Genomic DNA, 20077 nt, shown 5'->3' with positions numbered 1-20077 from the left:
ACTCACAATCTTGTCAGCTGTTCTCATGAACAAAAAACCCCACCAAAACAAACCCAAATAAAAGAAAAAAAAAAAGCCCAGCCAATCTTTAGTGAATTTTATTCAGACTTTTGGTCTGATTATTGTTTCCTGATACATTATTTCCTGCATCTTTCCAAATTATCACCTTCCTTTCTTTGTTTAAATGAACAAAAACAATCATGCTGACTTTTACAGTAAGTTTTAAAATACTGCTTTTCAGCTGAAAACCAGAACAGCATATTACAAGAGCAAAGCCTTCAGGCTTACATATGAAAGGCTTTCCCCTGGTAGCATTTCTATTCATACTTCCAGGACAGGGTATTGCTTACATTTACTGTGCTAAATTAAAAAGACCCTGGGAGAACCTGGAAGCTGAGACACCCAAAGGAAGAGCAAAGGGAAGTAGTTTCTGAGCCTCTGAAGCTGATCTGTCACACCCAACCAATGTGCTCAGACTTTCCTGTTCTGCTGATACATTCGGTTGTGCGGGCCAGTGGGACATGAGCTGCATTAGTTTTACACAGATCACTGAAGCCAACACCACTGTGCAATTCAGCTCCACAGAGAGACTTGGCCTCCCAGAAGAAAAAGAGGAAATCAAGAGGGTAAAAGGCAGGAATTCAAGATCTACATACCAGACAGAGTGCAGAATACTTGCAGAATACTTATTTTGGAAAGAAAATAAGTTTTCTTTCCAACCTTTGTAAGAAACATGAGCTGTTGATAAAGGGTCTACCCATTCTGTATGATTTAGATATGGCAGTAAAATAACTTTGTGGTTATTAATAGGCACCTTTATTAAAATACAGTCTTTTCCAGTCAGTTTAACAACCCAGTTGGTGACTGCAGGTTTCTTAAAGTCTCCCACTTCATTTTTTGTGTCTCTTAAAAGCTGTTATAGTGGAAAGGCTTCAAGCAGTTGAGGCACAATCAGTTCTGATATAAATTCAAGTTTAAATAGATAAGTTAGTAAGCAAGCTTACTGCAAGAGTGCAAACGGAACCACTCTTCTATGTTTAAAATTATTGCATATATTTTTTTAAAACAAACAGTTCAAGAGTGGTATCACAGTACTGTAGTCTGTCCGAACACTCATGGAACACAGGTGTTCCAAGTTCATTAACTCAATAAAAATGCTTGTTTTAGATTATGTGTTTTAAGAACACATGGATCTGTTACTTGATTTGACATAGTTAATGTCTGTATTTCCTGAAATGCATTCAAGGTCTCTAAGTGATTTCTTTGAAATAGATAGAAATTTCCTAGTGAATCTAACAGTATTCAAGTTCAATGATGATACATGAAGCCAGTTAGGCTGGGCAGTCTCATCCATACTGAACACTGATTAGTATGTCAATTAGACATAATCTGCATTTTGTTCTGCAACTGTAAAATATTCCAATGTCTTTAACTACCAATTTTCTTGCCCTTTAAAACATTAAAGATATCTTCTAGTGATTTGTATATACACTGAAGGAATTCTTTACCATTCCTAGCTGGGTAAGAGGAAACATTACAACCTATCCAGTCATCTTGTACCTGATACCCTACTCCAAAGCCATCAGACACCACGGGGCCAAACCCTCCTAACTGCACAGCCGGGCTCACCAAGGTGCTGGTGGAAATGATGTTGTGATTAAGGCGAGCATAGGCTTGGTCTTGATAGAAATCAGGCAGTGCCAGCCCCTTGGATAAGGCCAGATAGCGCAGGCTGAAGAGGTGCCGGTCAAAGCCCTGGCCTGGAGAAAGAAAATAAGAGGTGTGAGAGAGGTGCCTGACTTTTGTGGGAAGTAAACTCACCTCAGCCACAAGAGAGGAGGCCTTGTAGAACTGGAGTTTATTTTTGTACTGATAGGAAATATTTTTCAAACTTTTCATGCCCATGTCCTAGGAGAACAGGGCCTGCTTGTTTTACTGCAAGGCTCAACAGGAGCAGGAGAGTATACAAAAGTGCAGTGTTAACAGACAATTTTAATAATACATCACATTCTTTGATTAACTATTTACCTGAACATAGCCAAGTTGTCTAATGCAGAAAAAGTCTTTCCTAAGATTTATGAATCTAAAGAGGAAGAACATCTTGCACCAACAAAAGGAGGCAAATTTTAGAGACTCTATGGAATAATATCCAACAGTTGGTTTTACTGCTGTCAATTTTAATGCTTCTGAGAAGGACAGTTCAAAAGAAAGCATTTACAAAAATGCTAGGAGTAGCATGGCCAAAAAATGAGTTTGATTTGGAAGTTGTTAAAGCCTTTATCCCCTGCAGAGATAAGACAGTACCTCCTCAGACTTAAGCCAAAGTTCTTGTTCAACATGCACTAAATAAATCTTCAAACAGTGCAACTGCTCTAAGGACAAAAACTGAAGTATAAAAAATTCTCAACACATGAAAGGTGCTGTGGGAAGCACAGAGGCACTCCTCTCTATCAAGAAATGGGTGAGAATGAGGGAATGCACTTTAAACTGCAGCCTTCTGCTACTGTTTTTGTCAAGTTTACATTAGATACCCATCAGCATTAAAATATTGAGTTGTAAATATTTACAGCAACATTACTAGACATTTTAATGCAAAAGGAGGAGTAGTTTGATGCATTCCTACTTACCCATAGCAGCCTCTTTCGTCAAACGGCCATGGTACTTGGAGCACTCCACTATCAGATTCTGCAGCTCCTCCGTGCTGTGTTTGGAGAGTCCCTTGACAAAGGCTTCAGAGCATTTCTTTGTGTGCACAGAGGCAGGACGTATGGTTTCTGTACGGCCGTGCTTGAAAGCTGCCGTGCTGCAAGACTCGTACGTGGCAACAGTCTGGTCATACTGGCGAAGGAAAGCCATCTGGAAGGCCAGCTGAGCCACAGCATCTGGGCTCACCTTCTTCTGCTTTAGAAGCTCCTTGCCCCCTTCTTGGAACTGAATCATGTTAAGAGACAGTGATTCTATAGTGGCATCAAACTTCTGTTTTGCTTTGGTAATCCCTGCTTTTAAGGCATCGTTCAGCTTAAAGTCAAGTTTCTGCACTGCTCTGGAAGAGTCAACTGAAGCAGGCTGGGACTGGGGGCTGATGGCTGGTGTCTTGGTGCTATCTTTAAAAACCTCATTCTGGAACCTGAGCACAGCCACACCATCTCCCCAGGAATGTTCAAAATTAATTCCTGCAGTGCCATCCTTAGTTATGATAAGATTAAAGGATTTGTCATACCAGCGGTTTGCAGCATCTCCATGCAACATAGTGTGGGACAAGTGCACTAAGTCTTTAATGGGAAAATCATCTAAACTTAAACAAAACATGGCAGAGTCTACTTTTTGAAGAGCTTCTTCATTACCATTGTCCAGCAGATTCTTCCTCAGCAATGCCCATGTATCTCGGTTTTCACTGGTGAGGTAGCCAAGAGGGAAGGCTGGGGCCGGACTGTTGTCACTAAGGATGTATTTCAAGTGTGCTTGTATTTCTGAGGGTTTCAACATGTTTCCATCTCTATCAATAACATCAAACACATAAAAATTTCCATTTCTCAACACTAATAAGTGTTTTGCCTTTTCATCTGTATAAAGCTCATCTTTGTTGAGCTTAGGAATCCGTGTAGAATTGAAAAGCCTGAAGTACTGAGACATATCTAGGGGGTAAGCATTGACCATGTAGGCACCAAACCAAGAAATTGAAGAAGGCACAAATCGGATAATTTTTTTAAAGATCTCAGTGTCACTTTTTTCTGGATTGAGGTGAAAAACCTCTGGTTCAAGGCAACCAGCCCTGAAGGTCTTCATAAAACGTATGGCAGAAACAGTCATGTTCGTAGCTCGTATGAGCTGATCATTGTATTCTGATTTCGGATCAGGATTAAAAGACATAAATGGATTAAAATTCAAAAGAACAGGCTCACGTGCTTTTAGGTACATGTCAAACCAGGGACCTGAAAATTGACAGTTGAGAAAGAGGTCAGAACATAAAATCAGCTTCCTGAGTCAGACAAGAGGGTTGTGTAGTCCAGCAGTGATCACGAATAAACACACACTACAATGCTTTTAAACAAGACAAACATATGAAATAATTCACCCACAGCTTCTCCAAACCCCCATTATAAAGAAAGATAGTGTTGGCTAATCATAAAAATACTCCATTTGGAATAATCCATGTCAAGGGTGTCCATGTCATTAGCAACAAGGGCTAACATACTGTTTTCTTTATGGCTCAATGACAAATCTTAATTCCCAGGACACAGAGTGCAGCTCCCCAGGTCTATTTTGGTGCACGCCTCACATTTAGAGTGGTTCATGCCTTCACCTACTCTTAAGCTATTAACTTCTACCACTCTCTGTCACTGAGTGCATCTTGCTGAGGTTAGAAGGCTGAACCTTCTACCTGGACTGTAAGAAGGGCAGTGGGTAGTTCTAGGGGCTAAGTTACAACTTTAATTACAGGTTCTCAGTGGTGGGTAAGCAACACTCATCTACAGTTTTAAAACCACATTAATCATCAACACGTAGCCTTTTAATGCCAGACTTGAAAGTCCAGGGTGGAGACAACCCTACATTCTTTCAGAAACCAATTTCAAGTGGAACAGGTCTTTCATGATGCATAAAGAAGAAAAATAACTGAACAAAAAGCAATACAGACACCCCACCATTCATAGGCAAAAAGCAGCATACTGGTTAGCAACATAAAGACACAACTTAAAACCCAAGATGTTGTTCAAAGTGAACGGAAAGTAAAATACAACAAAGCAGCTTTTGTGAAATAATCTGGTATTCCTTACAAACTGAGTGGCAGCTAACACCTTAACGGGCAGTCTGAACAGCAAGGATAGAAGTGCATTCACTGGGCAACATGGAAACTTCTACTTCCATAGGTATTTCACTATTTCCATCTCTCCTGCTAATACTTTCATGAGCATACTTTACTTTCCATTGTACGTGGAAGCAATAATAAAGTGGAATAATCAAAAGTAATAATAATCTATCATTTTATATCTATATACATTTTATATCTATATAATAATCTATCACATGCTCTCCCTCTCCTGATTTGTTTCTATTTATTCTCATTTTCCTGCTTCTGTCATTCCTTTTCTTCGGCTCTTTAAAAGAATATCGTTTTGTAGCTTTAAGGGCTTTTAAGCTGTGAGTACTGACCACTTCTGCCTCCCAAACTTAGTTATACTCTGTGACCCCTCCCTCAAAGTTTACTTTTCTTGCTAAATAACATGGAATTATTTGGAAATGATTGCTTCAGTTTCCTTAAAGGAAGTGCTAGATAAGCTCCTCTTTAACCTAAACCCTATAAACTCATTAAAAAATATCATTTTTCCAGTATCTATCTACCCAGAATTCTGGTAGAATAGATGACATTAGATAATGGGCATTTCTTTCTACAGCCTCTGAAATTGCTCAAATACAGCCACAGAGAGTGTTCACAGCAGGTTATTCCAAGTTTCTGGGCTACTTACAGCTTCAGCTTATTACAGTTATGGCATTGGGAGCAGTTCCGAAGTATGATGATCTACAGACCTGTCCTACACTCAGCAGGCCAACGTACCTGTGATGTAACTTGTATGCTTATTCTGATTGTCTTGAGCAACCAGTTGCTCATGCAGCTCTCTTCCAATCCCCTTTTCAAAGGCATGAGCAAGTTCTTCAGTTTTCCTACAAAAATCAAGAAAAGTGTCAAAATGCTGTCACAAGTCACATTTCTTATGTTAACACTTGGCTTTGAAGCAGAACTTGACACTGCAATGTGTGTTTGTCCATACCTGAACTGGTCATCATTTAAAAGCGGTTTCTGGGCATTCAGGTACCTCGTAATTGTATCTTCTAGCTTGGGAATTGGTAGTCTGAAGGAAGTGGAACACAGAGATGTACACTTGATGAGCAAGGGTATGAGTGAAGCCTGTGTTTTTTACACAGTCATCTCTCTTTGCCTCCTTTCTTCCATATCCTTCCTTATACTATTATATATACTATACATACAGACATATATACATACACACTACACAGTATATACTATTATGTTATATAAAATTTTGCTAATACTTATGTACATTATCCTAATGCCTCATAAGTTTCTTGTGGAATAAGTTAAGCAAGGAACTAGATGGACACCATAATGTTCTTGGGAAATAAGGCAGAAACCCAAACCGACTGTCTTTTTACAAAGGTACTGCAGTGATGGGAGCCAATCCCTTACAAGAAATAGAGTGACAGGAACCGCTGCCAGGAGAGGCAGCTCTGTAGAAGGAATAGTTCGGTTGCTAGCTCTGTTCGGGCTACCCCCTCACAGCTGGACATCTTTTTCTCACAAATTTCCTATTCGGTATCTTTGTCAACTTCCTCTGAGCCTGAGTTTTGTTTCCGATAGCACAATCCCGTTACACTCACGGGGTTTGGGCGCCAAGAGGATGTTTCAGTAGCAGGTTTGTAGCCGGTTACGCTGACACTTGGTAAAGCCGAACCCGCTCCTCCGCGGGCAGCTCGCACAGAGCGAGCCGCGCACCGCGGCGCCCAGGGCGGACGTTCCCTCTGCCCTCTCCTCACAGCGGACACCCGGGGCCACCGCCGCCGCCGCGCCCTGCCCGCGTCCCCCCGGAGCGGCGGGCCCGCCGTACCTGGGCAGGCTCTTCTGGTAGTGCATGGTGGGCACGATGCTGCGGTGCAGGAACTCGGCGGCGCCCGCGCCGCTGTAGCCGCGCCGCCCCGGAGCCGCCCTCAGCAGCTGCCGCGCCGCCATGATGGGGTCAGACCCGCCGCGCCCGGAGCCCCGCCCGCCGCGCCCGGAGCCCCGCCCGCCGCGCCCGGAGCCCCGCCCGCCGCTCCTCCCGGGGCTCCGGGAACGAACGGGAAAAGCGAAGTGGTGTTTGTTATTCCATTCCAAAAGCAAGCTGGATACGTGCTGCTAAGGTAGCAAAGTTACCAGGGTGTTGGGGCGGTTCAGCATCAGTCCTCTTACATACACACTAACAAAGCATTCTGATTCATTAATAAAATTTTCTGCAATCCTCTTATTTTTCTGCAATCCACTTCTTTTTGTTTTATGTTCAACATACAGACTCCACGTATTTTTTCTTTTATTTCCTCCCACCCCGCTTTTTTTTTCCTGTATGTGTATCCATATGTCCTACCGACTCCACAGGACTGAGATCCTGCCCCCAAAAAGAACAGTTTAATCTCTCCTGATTTTTTTTTTCACTCATACATGAGCATGCAACAACAAATACTTGATCACGGTATAAAATGTAATATTATAAACACACAACCTTGTTGTACTGTGGGGAATATTTTCCATAAAAACATTGAATAATCTCAGAATATACCAAAAACTACAGAAATGCTTTCATAAGAAAGCATGGCATGTGAATGGTTATGGTGGCATATTTTTATCAGACACTCACTAGCATAAAAATCAGCACTGGGATTGAATGCGGACACAGCAAAGGAAAGGAAAGCAATCCCTGTGGCTTAGTCTGATAATCCTCTGAAAGTAAATTGGCCCTACTCTAATCAACATAGTGGTTGGAAGAAAAGTGAAATCATTTCACTTCCAAGATAATAAATGCCCAGTGACAGAAGGTGTCCTTGCGTGTTCCAGTCTGTGGCTATTTCCTGTTTGATGCGTGTCTCTCATGCTGCTCATTCAGCCTTTTTTTGGCAATGAAAACAAAAAAAACCCAAGCCTGCTTTAATTAATGAAGTCCAGTTTCACCTAGCTTGCCCTGCTGTGATAGTCCTGTTCAAAACGTTACCTGCCCTGCCCTTTGGGAAAACTGCTCTGTTCCCTGTTTGAATGCTGGCTTGCAGGGTTGCCTTTCTGGGTTTGGGTGTCCAGACCCCAAACTGGGGAGGCTGAGGAATGCATTGTCTTTCCCCCAGGAGTGTCACTTTGTTTTGAACTAGTCTTGTTTTAGAAATACTACTGCATTCTGTTCTAATTTTCCAGAGCCCCCTAATCTTCTTCCAGGCTCTTAATGATGTAGTTGATAATAGGATTGTTGGTATTAATTTGGAACAATAATGCCAGCTGCTTGCTTGGTGGCTATTGGCAGAGGGGTGACCTTGCAGGTCAGCTAAGCAGAACTGGAAGTGCTTTGATCTGATCTATACAGAGCCAGATCTGTGCACCCGAACAAGAGGAGCGAGTGAATTCTCTCCCCATGGGATGCTGATTCTTCTCCAAAGAGCAGGCAGGACAGCATGGCGGTGGCCCTGGATGCAATCCTCGCTCGGATCAAAGATGTTTGTAAAAGGAATGGGCTGCTCATCCTCTCCGTGTTGTCCGTCACCATCGGCTGCCTCCTGGGATTCTTCCTGAGGACGAGGCGACTCTCCCAGCAGGTAAGAGCAGCTCACAGCAAGTCCCTGCAGAGGAAATGCCAGACTTACGTAACAAAAGACATCTGTACCTTGGGGAACTTCAGGGTGGGCTTTGGAAGGTAAAAGTCACGCGTATGTGTTTGTTACAATGGTTTCATTTCTTCTCTTTGTCAATCTACACTGTTCTTTGGGTCTTTACACACATTCTCAAACAATAGGTTAGCCAAGGGTTCTGGTCTCTCAGACACCTGGGAAGCGTAGCAGGAGCACAGCAGAATGTTGCAGGTATGGATAATAATAGTGGACATTTAAGCTAGATGAAATGTAGCATTTAATATAGGCCTGCAGAAACTGGTAGTGCAATACATTGCATTTTATACTATTTTGGAACACATACAGCTAAAGAAAACACTGGGAATATTTTTCAGCACAGGGATGCAGATGTTTATATAACACTAATGGTGTTTCAGATTAATAAATTTGAGATTTCCCATCATTAGTGAAGTCACTTGGGGAATTCTCCCCTAGCGTATTTCAACTAAGCTGGTGCTCTTTTTCTGCTGTATCAGTCAGATACAGACTAGACAACAACATGCATTAATAAATGCACTGTTTGAGCACAAAATAGAAGTCTCAGTTAAAAAATAAGGCATTTAGTAAATGCAACTAAATTAAACCAATTCTGGCCTCTGCTACTGCAAACCACTCTCTGTCTGAACATCGTCTGTGTCCAAGCCATAGCTTCAAACACATCTAGGAAAACAGACAAGATGCAGAATGGAGAGATTATTCAGGGCAACTCATTAACAGTAGTCTTCAAGAGATGGCACATTGCATTTTTGTCTTCCTTTGTAAAGGAAAGAACAATGCAGTGTGTTTATTGAATAAGAACACATTATGTAATCTAATTAATTTTAAAATTACCTTTTAAAGCCTGCTATCTTTTGCCACCTTGTCTTTGCACCAAAGGTGCAGATTTTAGCAATGTTATCTGATTCACAGCTCTAGCAGCACTTGTGAAGACAGTCAGTCTTTAGCTCAAAACAATAAGCATCTCTCCATGTATTTCCAGGAAATTAGTTACTTCCAGTTTCCTGGTGAGTTACTGATGAGGATGCTGAAAATGCTCATTCTCCCTCTGGTTGTCTCAAGGTAAGTGAAGACAATGATTATTCCAATAACTTTTGAAGTTTCCTGAATGAGATTTGTCAACACAATGGTTTAGTTGTGACTGAATTAGGTAACAGTGCCAGAGGCATCACTGCTGCTGCACATTCATATTTATAGTGGAGCCATAAGCATGTATTTTAATTGATAGGATAATTCCTGCCATACATAATTTCTACCTCATATAGGTATTATTTGCTTTAAAATTAATGAGATGGGGGTTTTAAAATTTGTTTTCTTTTTCCCTTGTAATGGGACTTCTTCCTTCAAGCTAGTTAGAAGTTAAATCTATGGAATAAAAAACCCACCTTATAAAAAAGTCTGCCTTAAATCTAAACAATTGAAATAATACACTATACAAATACAATGAAAAAACACAGTTAATTCATAGTGTCCTGCAGTATTTTGAGATGTTCTATATGTGTTTATAGTCTGATAAATATTTTTAAAAACCCTGTGTCTCCAGTGAACTGATAATATGTAGCTGGCTTTGGCTGGAAGTGAAAGTGACTTCTTCATTTGTTAAGATAGAACCTTTAGTGGTGGCACTTTAGTGGTGGCACTTTCACAGTAGCAGAATTAATGATCTCAGTGCTGGTTCTGACTGGTGCATGGCAGCTGCCTTTGCAGTGGGAGGGTGTAACTTAGGGCAGGCTTTTCCCTAAGTTTGACTGCCTTCCCACTGACTGTAGTCCCAAAAACACACCAGCTGGATGGCCAAAAACTCTCTCATGTGCCCAAGACTGAGAGGTTATTAAAGAGATGGAAAGTAACAAAGCCAACTTTACCAGAGCTGAGAAAAAATTACTGCAATATTTGATTCCCGTTCTGGAACCTAATTCATACATCAAGACCTCATCTTCCACTTTGAGAAAAAAACAAGTTTCTAATCTTCAGATCACTGACAGTTGTTGAAAATGAACACAACAGCATTAATTTTATTTTTACATCATCTACCCTGACATCTGCCTTCTCATGGTTTTTCACAGAACAAAGCTGAGTCATGGTGCTTTGTGCATGAAACTGGTTTTATAACCCTAGACTCACACCTGGTCCTGGCCGATGCATCTAGAGAATACCACGACAAAACATGTAAGGAGATTTTTTTTTTTTGAGAGGTGAAAGGAGAGTTTTCCAAAGAAAGCAAGAGTCTTACATGAGGAAGTGACATAGTGAGGAGGACAGAAAAGGGTTGGAGCAGACTTACATGTCCTTCCCTAAAATGTGCAGTTCTTTTGGTCCTCTAGTATATTTAGAGATGTTAGGAAGAGCAGCAGCAGTAGGAAAGAGCTTCTCTGGCACAACCTGTGCCCTAAGTTGCTGGAGATGTGACAGCTCTGAGCCTCAACGTCACAGCAGCTGCACTGTGTCCTCTGAGGTGGAAAGAGAGGAAACATTACAAACCTTCAAAGAGGTTCCATTCTCCTTGCAAGTGTGAGTCCATCTCCCTGTATAACAAACAAGCAGTGCCTGCTAATACAAACTGAAATGGCAAGGTTTGCAAGAAAAAAGCCACTCCAGATATAACAACATTCTTCTACAGTTTGGGCTTTTTTGGCTGGTTGTCTTCTGGGTTTTTTAAATAACAAGCACAGTGTTTTCCACACATGTATTTCATAAAATCAGTAAACCAGTACTCTGTATTTTTACCGATCTGCATACACATTTAAACTACATTTCTTTGTTGATTTGGGATATTCTCAGCCTGTTCTGCCAGAGCACTGGCATTCAAATTATTTTTTAAATTATTCCCTATTATTGTTTACAAAAGCCAGGAGGACAGCACCATAAAAAGAACTCTAAATATTGCTCTCCTAGTTGAAAGTAATGCAAGTTTTTATTTGAACACACAAGAAATTACTTGTAAAGAAAAGGAGGGGTGACAAAGGAAGATTAAAAGAGGGACTTAGTGCAAACTACCCTGTTTCCAAGTCCAGAGCTTATTTTGAAGGGTTGTAGCAGAAGTAAAAAGTGGCAACAGGATAGGTCAGAAGATTGACAAGAGACTAGAAAATCTTGTACTTACAGATCACAAGCAGAAATCCAGCCTTAAACAGAAATGGCTGAAAGTTTATACTCCCTTGCTTGACCTGATTGTTAGAGAGTCAAAACAGAATTTTGCAGATTGTATTCATTAGGAATGAGGAAATTATGATACAGTCAGTTATCTCTGAATGATGTTTATTTTAAAAGTTCCTTGGATGCAAAGGAAATCTGTCAAACAATAGGAGACCATTTCTTCAAAGTACAGTTTCTTGATTTCCTGAACTTTGTTCCTGCTCCTGGAACTGCTCTATCACAGAGCTCCTGTACCTATTTCTGATATCTCCTGTCATCTGTGGTCTTACTTCTTTCTTCTCCCACAGGCAGAAAAATCTTGGAAAAGCAACCATCACCCACTAGCCTGTCAGTCTGAGCCCTGCATGAGCTTTGGGTTTTGTTGAGACATGGACTTTCATTAAGGGTGGGGGTTGAAATTATTTCAGTTATCTAAACAAGCTTCATAGCATCATAGAACAATAGAAATAAGTATATATTTATTGCACCCATCCTCTGCCTGAGATTTAGCCCTGCTCATACGTATCAGTATCCCCTGTGTGTAGAGTTTGCTCTTCTCAGCTGTGAGAACGGGTGAGACAACACAATACTTCTGCTGGCAAGATAATTACAAATAGTTGACAATTCGTGTCTGCCCAAGGGATACTCAGTACTGGAACCTTACAAGACCAAATTTTAGAGCCTGTAGTTACTAGATGTGAACTGCTTTTTGTGTAAACACGGGATACTGCTGTTAGACCTGGGAATGGAAATATTAAGAGAGCTCAGAGAGAATAGGAGCCAAATCCGAATTTACAGTAACACATTTAGACACTGTCCAGCCTCTTACATGTCCCTGAGGACAGGGAGATTGATGTCCTCAACAAGCCTGAAAGATCAGCTGCAGAAGCTCTGAAGTTCCCTGATTCTCTTTGGGACAGAGGCTTCAATCCTCATTTGACAGGGACCATGCAAACAGTTTATTTTCCTCCTTATACGCAAAACGTTTCAGCCTTCAACAGATCTCAGGTTTTCCAGCAGGCAGGCGCACAGCTGCCCGTGCCTCCTGCCCTGAAGTTCTGTTTATCAAACCCTCAGGCAGATCCCGCTGCTCAGGTTTGTTCAATGCCCTTTCCTTGTCCCTCCGGCATTCCCGGCGCGGCCGGAGGCTCGGGCTGTGATACCCCGCAATGCACCCTGCGGCCACCGGGCGGCTCTGCCGGGACACCGAGCACCCGATCCCTCCGCGCGTCCCGGGGACTGTCGGTGCCACTGCCCGGGCTCCCGCATGCCGGGGCTTTCCTGGTACCACTGCCCGGGCTCCCGCATCCCGGGGCTTTCCTGGTACCACTGCCCGGGCTCCCGCATGCCGGGGGTTTCCTGGTACCACTGCCCCGGCTCCCGCATCCCGGGGCTTTCCTGGTACCACTGCCCGGGCTCCCACATCCCGGGGATTGCCGGTGCCACTCCCTATCTAGAAAATAATAAACCTTCTAGTTTCTCTTTGTCCTATATGTCTACCTATATGTGTAATAGAAAGTTGCATCCTTTATTCCAGCACTCTCCTTGTTTATATGATTAAGCTTTTATCTGGAAAAAGATACAGGGCCAAGTTTTCTAAGACTGTGATTAGCAGTCAGCAATGAGAGTCGGAAAAGAATTGTCAGGTCAGACTCGAACTGTTTTGCTGTTGTAACAGCCTGGTTATATTCCCTTTGGAAAAAGCAGTTTTGTTTTTTAAGCTTAGGAAGATTATTACATTTTGTATTTATTTACCACCAACCATTTTCTAGATTTTTAAGAAATACTGAGCAGCAGAGATTTGATCCTTTTCCATTAGCAGATCCTGTTAAAGAAATATTATTCCCTTTATAGTCAAAATAAAAGACCCGATTTGACCTGAATTTTTTAAATTATAGAGCTTGTTCCTCTGAGTATGTTGTGCCTGGTACAAACAAGTGTATGCTAATAAAATTCCATATTTATTTGAAGGCCCATTAGTAATAAATATTAGTTACTATTGTGGTTTTGTTGATGAATTAAATACAATACTCTAAATATAGTTCTGTCTTTCTTTAAAGGGATTCCTGTCCATAATGCCATCAGTTCTGGTAATCCTTCATCCTTCTGCTCACATTCCCAAGTTGGTGATTCTTACTCATGCTCTTAAAGCCTAGTATTTAATTAGAATCTTCTCTTTTTAGTACCCTTTTCCCCATATTTTTCCCCCAGCTCTCTGCCATTTAAACATCTCACCAATGACAAATATTGCTCACTTTGTTTTAATGGAATTCTGACATTGTTTGCCTGTATGAGGCCATACCAAATTGGCCATTGACCTGGGTAGGTTCTGTTGGGTACTGTTTGTTTGCTCTCAGCTGCAGATGAAACTGGCAATAAACCTCACACTGGAGATTGTTCCTCTGTTTTGCTACTTAAGATCATTGTTTGCTAGGGGTGAAAAGTTTGACCCAAACTCTCCAAGACCTGTACTGCAATTGATAATTTAAACCTTTTACTATGATTATAAAACACTGTCTGATAAAATCAGTATAATATTCATTCAGAAGGAAAAGAGATGTCTAAAAGGCTATGATTTTTTTTCTGTTTATGGTTATATTTAAATAAAGAGGACAGCCAAAATTAATCTACTCAATAATACTGGTTTTACATGAATGAGAATTTGTGCAGTACTGTTTCTTCTAATACACCCCTGGTACTAAGAGGTATTTTCCATGTCTTGACACATAATTTACCTAAAGACCTAAAGGGAAAGGGTGGATAACAGAAGGTTCTGGTCAGTTTAGGCTTGGTCTTGTCTCTTATGTATGTGTTAAACTATTCCCCTTAATACCAACTGCTCTCTTCTTATCCTTGCTGCCAGACTGGGGTGTATTTAAAAGACAAGTAGATGTGGCACTTGGGGACATGGTTTAGTGGGACTTGGCAATGCTGGGGGAAAGAACAGTTGGAGTTAAAGATCTTAGAGGTCTTTTCCAACCTAAACATTCTTTGGTTCTATAATCGAGTGCAATCAAATTTATGTACTGTATTATCTAGTGAGGTGCTGAGGAGCAGCTGCAAAGTGCTGCCTCTGGGTCTCTGAAGAGCCTGCTCAGAAAAATGTTCCATGAAGTACCAAGGCAGAAGTATTTTCCATAGAATGAAATTGCTTTGGGAACACAGGGCTTTTTTTCTTCTCATTATTGGACTGTGGACTTTTCCCTCTATTTCACCTCTATTGGCACTGAGGAACAGACCTTCCCCAACAGGGGAGGGTAAACCTTCTGTGGGGTGTGCATGGGGAAATCTGTGGGGGACCTGAATGATAACATAAAGTGCAGAAAGTCCCATTTCTGCACTACCTGTCATGTGTAATACTGTAATGTAAATAATAATAAAAGTACATTTCACCCTAGTGAGAACAAGATGTTAGCTCTTTCCTAGGATATATTATCTCAAGTCTTTATTGTGGAGAAAGTCAGTGTAGAGAAGTGAGTCTTAAGAAGATGACTAGAGGGAATAAATACATTTACTTTTAGAGTGAAAAGCGAAAGTACTTGGATGAAACTGAAATATAAGGATTACCCAAGGGTAAGAAGAAGCAGTCAGAAAGCAATCTCACTGACACCATTATACTATTTTCAATCTCTATGTTGCTATTATATTGCCGAACTGGTGTTAGATTACCCCAAAAGTCATCATTTGAGATGACTTCAGCTTGTAGAGGAAAGTTTTTATCCCCCCTCCATGCCTGAGACATCTTCAGAAGTTTCTCCACATTATCATCTGTAACATTTTCAATGTCATTAGCTATGTTAAGAAATGTTAAGCCTAATGGTCAGATCCAATACTTTTTTCTAGTGTTTTCTTTTGTTTGTGCAACCCAGAGGTCCAGACTGTTTCAGTGAAAAATGACATGTTGCAATTACACATCATAATGACAAAATTGGACCAACCCAGTAGAAATTATTTAGGGAGTGTCAGTAGGGATCTAGTGACGAGCAAGAGGAATCTGTGGTCACAGAGTGAATGGGTGTGGAAAGCACTGAGGTGATTACAAATGGGGTATGAACTGTTTGTGACCTGACAGAATTTTTCTGTAGTCCTCTGAGAGCTCTAAAATACTTAGTGTCTCACAAAGGAATGGGAATGACATGTGGAGCTTGAGGGGCTGGCTGGATTCCCTCTGTTTTCTTAGACAAAAAGCAGTTGAATAAATTTGACATTTGTTTATAATCCAAATTTATGTTTCAAATCCTTTTGCTTTTTGCTTAATCTAAAATGCTTGAAAGAGCTGACAGAAGAAAAAAAAATCAAGTATTAATAAAATTCTTGGCTCCTTTCACCATGTGAAGATGCACATTCATATTTAAAAGATAATTTGGGTTTGTTTGCATCCTGACCTTTGAATTTAGGAAACACCTTTTTTTTTTAATCAGAACAGCTGAAATCAGCAAGCCAACCTGAATTCTGCATGAGCTACACTGCAATCCCCTTTGTCAGTCAGTGACCAAAGGTTGCTGTTCATCCCTTCCAGAAGTCACAGATGTATCACAGTAACCTCACATATGCAGGTGACAGAACAGCCATTGGACATCAGCCTTCACTGTGTGCTGTACAAAGTCCTGCCTTGTTTATATTAGTCCATAAAAGCAGATTTCCTATTGCACAAGAAAGAGAAAATAAAATGCATCGTGTGAATTCCTCGCAGGATTTTTGCTGTGTATGTCAATTTGTCATTAAGAGTAACAACTGTTAGACTATAAAGGAGATACCAAGATTTTAGGTAAAAAATAAAAATCTTACTATTTTATAAAGCAATTTAAGAAACCTAAATCTCAAAATTATTCATGTTATGATGCATTAGAAATGTATATTGGTTTCTTTCCTAGCAGCCTAGCTGTAAAATTAAACATAATCACTGCTAACAGTGTATTGATCTTCTGACATGTTTTTGTTGCTTTTTTTGCTTGAAGATCGAGAGCCAGATTTTCCATCATGCCTGACACCTTTGGGCTTACACTGTGTTTAGTAAAATAGCTACATACTAGGGCTCTGAAAAATGAATTCACATTTCAAGTGTTATTTATAGCTGATAATCCAACCATACAGAAACTGCTGCAGCAGTCCTGTTTGTACTACAGCTACCACTTTCTGCAATTGGGGTTTTTTTTGAGCTTAGACACAATTTCATTTATATCAAGATGTCTAAACTTTTAAAAAGCCATTTTCTATTACTGGATTTGCACAGGAGATCACCTTAGTAGCCCCTTGGACCTTCAGAAGGGTTCCAGACTTGTCAACTCCTTGAAAATCAGGTTGTAATACTATGAAATTTTTAATAATACAAGACATTGGGGATCATTCCACTGGCCACAGTGACTAAGATAGTCCCTTCTTTGTGTTCAGATCAGCAGAAGGCTGCAGCACACCAGCAGTGTGCAAAACTCCTGTGACACATCTCTGTCAGGAAGGGCAGAGCATGGGGCAGGGTGAAGCAGACAGGGCTGGGCTATGATCTTCCCACCACTACCACTGCCCTTGCTCTATTGCAGCAATGGCAGGGTCTTGCTCTGTAGGTGGCTTTCATATTAGAAGATATCAAAAGGATATCCTGAAAAGAAAAAGTCATTCTGATCCCTCTTTCTCACTGCTGATATAATTTTGACTACACTAGAGACTAAGAGCAAATCAAGCATTAAACTACAAAAAGAGCCAGAGAAAGATTCTTCTCTCTTTCTTTCATTACTGTAGAGTTGTATTTTCGTTGTTGCAAACATTACTCTGAAAATGGTGCCTCCATGGAGGTGAAGCAGCCTCTTTGAAAGCACAGATAGCTGGGCACAGATAAGGAAAAGTGTGATGGTTCACTGCAATTCAGAGACCACTTCAGGCAGATTTTTTTTCACTGTAAGTGGTTTGTCTTCATTTAAAAGTGCCTTAATTTCTCTGTTTCTGAGTCTATAAAATGGAGATGCTGCCTTCCTGCATTAGAGGAGGTTCCACTGGTGAAGCATTTTGAGATGATTAAATGCACATTATTATCATGTTGAGACTCGAAGGCACTGACCTTGACAAAAGGTGAGCGAGAGCCTGCCTGCATGATCAAGCAGCATTAGTGAAGCCAGCACTTCCCTTTCATGATGCTCAACTGGAATATAATCATCTCTAATGTAGCTGTTGGAGGCACTTCCAGCCTCACTGGCAGAACTTGCTCAGCAAGGTCTTTTCCACAGCATGCAATTACAAAATGAGAATGGAAGGGAGGGAACGGGATGAATGAAAACAAACATCATTCTAGGAACAACTGTTGGTGGTTAATACTTGACCATTACTTCTTGACAGGATTAATGTCTTTCTAATCACACTAATCCCTTCTGATAACTTTATCCATAATCCATCTATTTCAAAGCAACATCCAGATGGCTTCTGGTGGAGAGGAAGACAAAATAAACATGCAGAATAGGGTCTTAGCAGCAGTTTCTTGTATTTTCCCTTTCTGAGGATATAGGGTTTGATCTTGAGACAGGACAAAAAATGTGCTTTCATCAGGCAGCAAGAGAAAAACCTAGAGAATTGCAGAGAAGATAGAAAGTTCTATTTTTATTTGTAAATAAATTACCTGATGCTTATCTGTGACAGCCAGAACAAGCCTAGAGGTGCTCAAAAGGGTTTAGCTACTTGTTTGCATGGGACTAATTAGATTTCCAAGATATTGGAAAGAATTTCCTTCTTTACATCAAAAATTCTATTTTAGTCTTGGGGGTTTTACACAAATTTCCCTCAAAGCAGACATGAAACTTAATACTTGGTTCTTTGTTTCATACAATTACAAATACTTTAAACAATGTAGAAACTGACTTTACCTTTTTAATTAGTCACATATAATTCCTAGAATCGAAGATGTCTTCCCCTTCACTTTAGGCTCGACAGGTTTTTTTCTATACAAGCTAAGAAATGGTGTCTGAACCTTAAATTACAATTTTGTGGATTTTTTTTTTTTCCCAGACTGATAAAGGAGTGAGATGTACAGTAATTCTTTATAAAAGCTGCAGATTGCTTTTTATTTTCTTAATCCTGTTTTGTCCATTTGGCAATCGTTAAAACACGCTATGGAAGAAGCTACACATGAATCACATGTGTGGAAGCTACTTAACTACACAACTTCTCAAATAATTTCAATCTATGTATCAAATATCTGCCCTGTTCTTCCAAGGTCAACCAGATCCTGAGGTTTGACAAGAATTAAAGGTACACTCTTTTCCATTCCAGTGTGTTTCATGAGAGTCTACCAGTGGAAGCCATGAGAATAGCTTTGTTCTGGTTTAGAAGAATCTTGGGAAACTCTTCAGAAGTTTTTATGTAGCCAAAAATGTCTGATGAAAATTAGACTTTGAAGGAGGACCTGAGCATGATACAGTGATGTTAGTTTAAACTAGCTGGAAGCTTATTCCTCCTGCCCCTCAGTTCCCTAGGAAGTAAGAAGAGTACTTTTTCTTGTCATCCTTTGGCTACATTGTGTGAATGTCAGAACTCTAGAGATAACAGTAATAAACTGCTGTGATGTATACTTGCTTTGTACAATAACTGTGATAACCACTATGTCTCTTAATCTTTGTGTCTTTTGTCCTGTTCCTTCTGGTATCAACCACATGAAGTCAAACAAAAAATAGTGAATGAGTGATTACTGTCTCATTCTAGTTACAGGCATTTCTTTCTGAAATGATTCTGAGCTATTGCCTAAAATGACATGAGCACTGTCACTCCCCAGCCTTTGGAGAACTGGTTCCAGTGGTCCCTTCCTGAGCGCTGCAGGCCATGGAGAACACAGGGTTTTGTCTGAGCCCAGACCTCTGTTCATGCTTCTGTCACATCCCAGTTACCCCACTGCACCTCCATAGTTAATTACTTTTGATGACTTTCTCATCACAGCATGAACTGAGCATGACTTTATCTGGTGACAGGATAATCTCATTACAGATGATGATCTTGTTAATGAATATCCCCAAGACAGAGCAATCTCGTTATTAGCCCCCTCAGGATTTGTCACCTATGAGCCAAGGTAAGATTAGATTCCAGCTGAACAACATCCTCCCAAATCCTAAGGCCCTGCATCTTGAGGCTGAGGTAACAACCCTAAACTCACCTGAACCACTGGACATATTTAATAAGGATTTTTGTCCCTAAATACTTCTGGAAATACTTCTCAGGTGAGCAATCAAGACAGGGTTCATTCCTCTGCTGTTCTGTAGAACCAACATGGCCCAGGGGCATCAAGGACAACAGGAACAGTGTGGCTTCCCCACAGTGACAGTGGCTCCAGGGCAGCACCAGGGAGGGAAGGGGAGTGAACTCTCTGTCTCCTTGGCAGTGCCTTCTCCCAGGAATTGCTCTCCCTGCAAGTTACAGCTCTGCTGCTCAACAGTCAGCCCTTCCCACCACTGGTGTCACCTGCATAATGTATCTATAAAGAACCCTGAAAACTGTTACCATGAAAAACATCCAGCTGGTTAAAAATCAACCTGATTCTCATTTTTCTTTTTTTTTT

General features: G+C 40.8%; 2 protein-coding genes across 5 annotated transcripts in view; one reads left to right on the top strand and one right to left on the bottom strand.

The window, feature by feature from the left end:
• Positions 1–82: 82 nt before the first annotated feature.
• Positions 83–20077, bottom strand: part of CPT2 (carnitine palmitoyltransferase 2) — a 64952-nt gene continuing 44957 nt past the window's right edge. The window contains exons 1-5 of one of the 3 annotated variants that reach the window (XM_053985514.1): positions 7755–8194; positions 5769–5849; positions 5555–5661; positions 2628–3932; positions 83–1760 (exon numbers count right to left, since the gene is read on the bottom strand). In XM_053985514.1, the coding sequence (XP_053841489.1) occupies positions 1429–1760; positions 2628–3932; positions 5555–5661; positions 5769–5849; positions 7755–7867 (1938 nt within the window). In that variant the 5' untranslated portion in view covers positions 7868–8194 and the 3' untranslated portion in view covers positions 83–1428. Of the gene's footprint in view, positions 1761–2627; positions 3933–5554; positions 5662–5768; positions 5850–6620; positions 6743–7754; positions 8195–20077 lie in introns of those variants that run through there. The other 2 variants (XM_053985513.1, XM_053985515.1) reach the window with 2 other exon arrangements.
• SLC1A7 (solute carrier family 1 member 7) overlaps positions 8203–20077 on the top strand; it is a 46673-nt gene continuing 34798 nt past the window's right edge. For both annotated transcript variants that reach the window (XM_053985518.1, XM_053985516.1), the window contains exons 1-2: positions 8203–8343; positions 9395–9474. In XM_053985518.1, the coding sequence (XP_053841493.1) occupies positions 8203–8343; positions 9395–9474 (221 nt within the window). The remainder of the gene's footprint in view (positions 8344–9394; positions 9475–20077) is intronic.

The sequence above is a fragment of the Vidua macroura genome, chromosome 9 (assembly GCF_024509145.1).
Source record: "Vidua macroura isolate BioBank_ID:100142 chromosome 9, ASM2450914v1, whole genome shotgun sequence".
Classification (NCBI taxonomy): Eukaryota; Metazoa; Chordata; class Aves; order Passeriformes; family Viduidae; genus Vidua; species Vidua macroura.
The sequence above is the reverse complement of the archived record's forward strand: the minus strand, read 5'-3'. Positions and strand labels throughout refer to the sequence as shown.